The sequence below is a fragment of the Diospyros lotus genome, chromosome 14, assembly GCF_014633365.1.
Source record: "Diospyros lotus cultivar Yz01 chromosome 14, ASM1463336v1, whole genome shotgun sequence".
In the NCBI taxonomy this organism is placed as follows: Eukaryota; Viridiplantae; Streptophyta; class Magnoliopsida; order Ericales; family Ebenaceae; genus Diospyros; species Diospyros lotus.
In genome coordinates this window covers 15,526,703-15,533,827 of record NC_068351.1, presented here as the reverse complement: position 1 = coordinate 15,533,827, position 7,125 = coordinate 15,526,703, and the positions used below count along the sequence as shown (strand labels likewise).

The 7,125-nt window shown below is 29.9% G+C and overlaps 1 protein-coding gene across 1 annotated transcript; it reads left to right on the top strand.

Annotated features, from left to right (window-relative positions):
• The first annotated feature begins 2,324 nt into the window (after positions 1-2,324).
• On the top strand, positions 2,325-3,828 carry LOC127790660 (transcription factor MYB26-like). The gene is made up of 3 exons (XM_052320244.1): positions 2,325-2,479; positions 2,720-2,849; positions 3,007-3,828. Exons 1-3 carry the CDS (start codon positions 2,347-2,349, stop codon positions 3,665-3,667), a joined length of 924 nt encoding a protein of 307 aa, XP_052176204.1. The 5' UTR covers positions 2,325-2,346; the 3' UTR covers positions 3,668-3,828.
• The last annotated feature ends 3,297 nt before the right edge of the window (positions 3,829-7,125 follow it).

Here is a 7,125-nt window from a genome sequence, read left to right as displayed (position 1 = left end):
ATATCACTTATGATTTCTCTTATTTAATCCAATACTTCAAATTTTATACTCAAATTTAGTGCTATCATGTTGGCCAGGCCATCCAACGAGTGTGACTTGGTGAGGGGGAAGTTTTGTGTTCGAGCCTCCTTACCATGAGTGATGCCTTCCATTGGACCTTGTCCAACCTCGCCATTATCTATCGAGATTAAGGAATGAAAAGGTGAATAATGCTGCCAGTGATATATACCTAACAAGAGTATGACTTGATTTCTCTAATGACTTATGATTGTATCTGTTCTTTGAATTTCTAAAATTATTGCCAATTGTAATGCCTAACTTAAAGGAATGGGGCTAGAGTTGCAAGTCCTTGGCCCTACCCTTTTACTTAAAAAAAAAGAAAAAAGTTTAGTGCTTAATAAATTTTTAAGCGTTCGTCACTCATATAATAGTACAAATTAAAGGAGAAAAAAGAAAGTTAGATAAAGTAAAATAGTATAAATGTAGTTGAATGGACTTGTTAAGATAGAGACGTTATTTACACTTTATTTATACACTTAATTTTATTATATTATATATTTTATTATTATAAATATTCTTATATTTTTAATTAAATAAAATATATAACATAAGAAAGTTGAGTCTATCTCAAAATGTGGAAAATCAGTGTCAAATGTCAGCATTTCGTTGGTAAAATAGTAGATTCGCAGCCGCCCTGCATGAGCGAAACGTGTATGGGCCACGTCAGCGGAATCCCTAAATCAACTCAAATTAGAGGGAATCTGTTACAGCAAGGAGTTTATATTGTGTCCTTTAAAGCCAACGAAAAAGATATCCCAAAGCCATGCGTGACGCTATTGGGATTTGGATACATAAATAACAAAATTTGTTTATTTTGTATAAATCTATATAAGAACATATATTTTAATAACGTTAAATTTATTGATATTTTAAAATATTTTCTCGATAAGTAAAAAATAAAACAAAACAAAGCGACGGTGCTGTAAAATATTAAATATTCATTTAATAATTAATTAATTAATTTAGTTCTTACACTAATTAAACACAACTTCTTTTAGTTAAAGTAAAAGTAAATTGTCTTTAAATATATAGAAGATATTTCATGTGAGTTAAAATGACTTATATGAGTAGACTCAACTCAAGTTGTTAGTGAAATAGTTAGACTCGACTTGTGAACTCACCTATAACAAGGCAAGTCTGTGCATTGGACACTTAAACTCGCCAAATCTTAATAGGTAAAACTCTGCAAAATCTTGTCAAGTTGACTCATTTTTAAAATAACTTTAAAAAATATATTTAACTAATATCTAATATATAAAATATCTTAAAAGTACAAATTATACTTATAAAATAAAAATTTAGAACATAAAAATTAAAAGTTTAAAAATTGAAACATTTAATACTTTTTAATTCTACTTTTAAAAATAATATTTTATTTTATACATATTTAAAAATTACTTATATTTTGAATTCAAACTCCAATGGTTGTGTCATATGTATATATATAAATTTTTTTAAGGTAATTATGACTTTTTGGGCATGAGATATAAATTTTTCTTGTAAAAATTGTAAAATTATTTATGAGATATAAATTATTTGAGATTTATTTAATGTCATTGTGAATTTGTGAGATAGTTTGTATACCTTTTAAAGTAGCAGAGTTATTAAATTAAATTTAAAAAATTTAAAGTTAAAATTAAATTATTTATAATTTTTATGAAATCAAAATGTGTATGAGTCCAACAGGCCGTGCCCACAAGTCGAGCCAAGCCCACATGCCAAAAAGAGAAGTGGAAAATTTGAGAACTTTGGTTGGAGAAGCAGTAGCCGATGCTTGACAATCCTCTCTGGTGAAGAAACAAAGGAGGGGATCAAAAGGATAAGAGAGGAGAGAGAAATGTGTGAGAATTTTAGTAGAAAGGAAAAGTAGTCAATTTTTTTTGAATTTTTTAAGCCCAAGAAAGGTCGATAATATTTTTAACAGCCCAATAATGGGGAACAAGATTTAAACAGATCTTGAAATTGAAGTCAATTATGGAGGAAGGTACCATCTCTTGGTGGCCGCCCTCCTGATTAAATTCATCATCCCAAACCCTTACTGTGTAAACTCTTGATGAAATCATCTATTTCATATTATTGCTCGTCATTAATTTTCTTGTAAAATTTTAAATTTTAATTAAGACTTAAATACTCGGCGTGTCTTTTTTTTTTTTTTTTTTTTTTTTTGTGTTCCTCTTTCTGTAATGCATAGAACCCAATGATATAGATCTGCCACTGCTTGCGCCGCACCTATATATATACACTGGTTGGGGGAACACAGAGAGAGAGAAAGAAAGAGAGAGAGAGATGGGAGACCACACATGCTGCAACAAACAAAAGGTGAAGAGGGGGCTGTGGTCACCAGAGGAAGATGAGAAACTTATCAATTACATATCTACCTATGGCCATGGCTGCTGGAGCTCTGTCCCAAGACTCGCTGGTTAATCATTACCTCTGCTTCTTGAATTAATATCTTTCCCCAACTATAATATATATATAAATATATATATATCGTTGTGTGTGCTTCTTTTTCTTAACCTTGGCCGTTGATATGATTGGTCCCTTCTCGCTGTGCAATTCAACCTCTCTCTCTCTCTCGGCCACATTTCTGTTGCTAGTGCAAGTTTATACCATATATATGCATGCACGTACTATAGGTTAAGCCTTGTTCACGATGCAGGTCTACAAAGATGTGGAAAAAGCTGCAGATTGAGATGGATCAATTATCTCAAACCCGACTTGAAACGTGGAAGCTTCTCTCCTGAGGAAGCCACACTCATCATCGGACTTCATAGCATTCTTGGCAACAGGTAATCAATTCACAGTTTCTTCTCAAAAATGTCCATAAAAAAATTAATGGTGCTCAATGTATAATCAATATATGGTAAAGTTCATATATAAATCAATGTGGGTGTTTTGTGATTTACAATGCTCATGAAAAGGTATATGCATTTGTTATACATCCAGATGGGCTCAAATAGCTAAGCACCTTCCTGGAAGAACAGACAATGAAGTGAAGAATTTCTGGAACTCAAGCATTAAAAAGAAGCTCCTCTCTCATCATGGTTTATCTGAATTATCCATCCTGCAGCCTAATCTACCCAATCCTGTCCGCCCATTTGAAGGTTTCTTCCCACAAAATGCAAACCCTAATTCCCTCCAACACGATGACCAGGCTTACATACCCGCCCCACCATTGTCATCAGTACTGCTGCAAGCCTTTGATCATGCTGATAAACTCGGATTAGGTGCTGCTGCTCAGATCAATCTTGATGCCAATAATTTTTTTAATGAAGTGCTGCCTCTGGATCCATCCTATGAATATTCGCCGTGGTTAATATCATCAAGTTATCAGACCCCGCAAATCGATCAGCAACATGAAATTCCCAATATGACAGAACCACATTATAGTGATCCATTTTTCATGATGCCAATTATGCCAAAGCCCCATGAGATGATTGATTGTGGCACTGCTTTTCCATCTTCATTTGGTTCACATGAAGTCGAACCAACTGTAAGTGTTCCATGTTTCCCATCTGGTCTTAATGTGCCAGCGAATTACCAAATGGACCATATAGATGCTATCATGTCATTCTTGCCATCATCATCCTCATCCCCCTTACCCTAATCTCGATTTAAGAGTGGAGGGGACTCTAGAAGTATTGCAATTTATTGTGGTTGTCACTGTTTCTGGCTTCTCACGATTTCAGTGAGCGTAGTCTTGTTTGTTCCCATAATTTCATATGTATGTACCGAGGCAAACTTGTAGTATTGAAACCCTAATGTTGCCAGTTTAGCAACTTCCAATGAGCAATTCCACTTTACTTGTGGAGATTTTCTTTCAACTTTTCGGCATCTACCTCAGTGTGCAGTCTATATGTTTGTATTTTGATTACAGCCAATGAGCAAAATTCGTACAAATTCCAATAATCTCCCACTTATTTCAACAGAACAGCAGAAAATAAAGAATTGGTTAAAGTAGGAATACCATTCTTCTTTATCTTTTTTATTTTTTTGCTAGACAGAAATATTGTGGTAGAAGCCTACAACCAAGATCAAGAAAGGAACAGAACAAGACAAAGCAAAGGGAACTATAGTGATAGAAGACAAGCCTAGCTGCAACATCCAATAGCATGTTAGGATAACTGCTTAAATTCTAATTTAATTAAAATTATTATCTTATCTGATAAAATTAATTTAATGGAGAAAAAGTCTCTCAGATAATTTTTTTTAGATGATGATTTTTAATTAGAAGATTAGGATAAATTTGAGAAATTAATTCTCCTATGATTATGATTTCATGTCTATAAATAGGCAATATTAGTTTAGAGTATAGATCACTCCTAATAATCTATGGAGAGAGATATCTAGATTATTATAGTTGTATGTCTCACATATTAATTCACAACTTGATAACTGTGATTAGTTATTTGAAGTCATGACATTCGATTGTTTTCACTAGTGAATTATCTTCTTGTGAAGAGATTGTGAACTTAGGTTGTTAAGTTGAATTGCCTTAAGTTTTCATATGTCATTATTTTTCTCATTCAATTTCTATTTATTATTATTGGTTTGTGCAATTCAATCCTATCAAGTGGAATCAAAGTCTTGATTGGTTGTGAGACCACGATTTTTCAAAAATCATTATTTAGTGTTTGAGAAAAATTTATGGCAAAAAAATTTTTAAAAAAATTGAGGCTACGTTCTCTTTACTTTTCAACTTTCAATTTTGATTTTTGAATTCATTTTCAATTTTTTATTTTGATAGTCTATTTTTAAAAAATTGAAAATGTGTTCTTTTTGTCATTTTGGAAAATTATTTCTTAAAATAGAAAATTAGAAAACGTGTTCTTTTTAAAATTTTGAAAATATTTTTTTAATAATATTTTATTCAATAAATTTGATTATTTAGTAAATTATAAATATTTAATGTTAATATATTATTAAAAAAATATATACATTTTAAAGTTAATGAATTTTGTAATATTTTTTCCATTACAATAATAAAATATGAATAAATAAATGTGTTTTGAGTTTAGAGTTTGTTTTAAATGAAAACACTCAAAATAATTTTTTATTGTTTTGAGTTTTCTTTACAATTTTTTTTTATTTTCAAAAATACATTTTTAAAAACAGTAAAGAGAACACGTTTTCATTATTTTAGAAAATTAAAAATTAAAAATGACTTAAAAACAATAAAAAGAACTCAACTTGAGGGTTTTATATATTCATTGTATTGGGAAACACCAAAATATTGTGGTCTTTCATGAGGTTAAGCAAGAATCGACTATCAAAGCTGCTATTGATGAATCTACTTGTGTTACTAGAGTTAGAGATGATGCCTTGGAGAAAAAATTATCTATACCATCATCGATAGCGTGAGGAGGCCTACAGGAGAAAGAACTACCGCATTGCCAAAGCTAGGCAGCATCATGAGATCTACTAAAGATGATTGTCACCTATTATCTTGAAATAGAAGAGGGTTATGCTATTTCTGCAAGGTTTAATAAATAGAGTGATCTCTTAATAATTAAAAAATATGACGTTTAATTCCTAACAATGTAAAATGCCAAGATTTGATATTTTAACTATTAAAAATTATTTATTTAAATTTTTATCATAACTGAGAGTAAATGGAATTGTTATCTACGTCAGGTAAGATGTCACTTCATATAAAAAAAATTCACATCAACGACACACGTCAGATTAGGTTTAATACATAAATATGACATTTGGTCTCTCAAGAATTAAAAAAATTTAACATTTGGTCCCTATTATGAAAAAAAAGAGATTAAATTTAATTAAAAAATACCTAAAAATATTCAAAAATGACTTAAAATATTCAAAAAATAACATAAATTTCATTTAAAAAACCTAACACTTTCATAAAAATAATCAAAATAATAAATTTTATAAAAAGATCTACAAATTTCATGAAAAATAATTAAAAATATTAAAAAAAAGACCTAAATTTCTTTAAAATACATAAAATCTTCAGAAAAAAAACCTAAAAATATTCCCCAAAAAACCTATATTTCTAAAAAGGACTTAAAAATATTAAAAAAAACTTAAATTTCATCAAAAGATCTAAAAATTTCATAAAGAATATCTAAAAATATTAAAACAAAAACCTAAAATTTTATTAAAAGACCTAAAAATAATAAAACAAACCTAAATTTCATTTGATATATCACAAAAGACCTAAATTTCATTTTATATGTTTTATTTAGGTCCTTTTTATTATTTTAGGTATTTTTAATGAAATTTAGGTCATTTTTGAATATTTTTCGATCTTGTATGAAATTTAAGTCTTTTTTTAATTAAATTTGATCCTTTTTTTTTCATATCAAAGACCAAATGTCAAATTTTTTTAATTGTTGAGGGGCCAAATTTAATTTTTTTTTTTTATTGTTGAGGGACCAAATTTCATATTTATGTATTAAATCTAATCTGATATGGCGTTCACTTGCAAAAACAGGCACGTGTGTGCAAGCACTAACAGGCTATCATAGCAAAGACTTAAAACAACATTTTTTAATAGTTTAGATACCAAGTATTAACGTTTTGTACTTCAGAGACCAAACATCATATTTTTTAATTGTTGAGAGGTTTTCATATATATTAAGCCATTTCTGCAATGGAGATGATGTTGCTACCATCATCGTTGTGAGAGACAACTACAGTTGAAGAAAGGATACAAGTAGCTGCCAAAGAGCAAGTCGTTGTTGAAGATAGCCACTAGAAATCTTGATGAATGAATGCATCAATTGGAGGTTGATATTCAATGTGTTTGGGAGTATGTGTCCTTAACTTGTTTAGGCTTGTATTGTTTTTATCCTATGATTTGTGTTCTCGGTTTAATTGTGGGTATGTTTGGGAATTTGAGTCAAGGAATTGTTAGGATAACTTCTCAAATTCTTGATTAATTAAAATTGTTATCTTATTTGATAAGATTAATTTGATGGAGGAAAAGTCTCTCAAATAATCTTTTTCAGATGATGATTTTAGTTAGGGGATTGTGATAGGTTTGGGAAATCTAATTTCACTATGATTGTGATTTGGTGCCTATACGTAGGCAACCCTAGT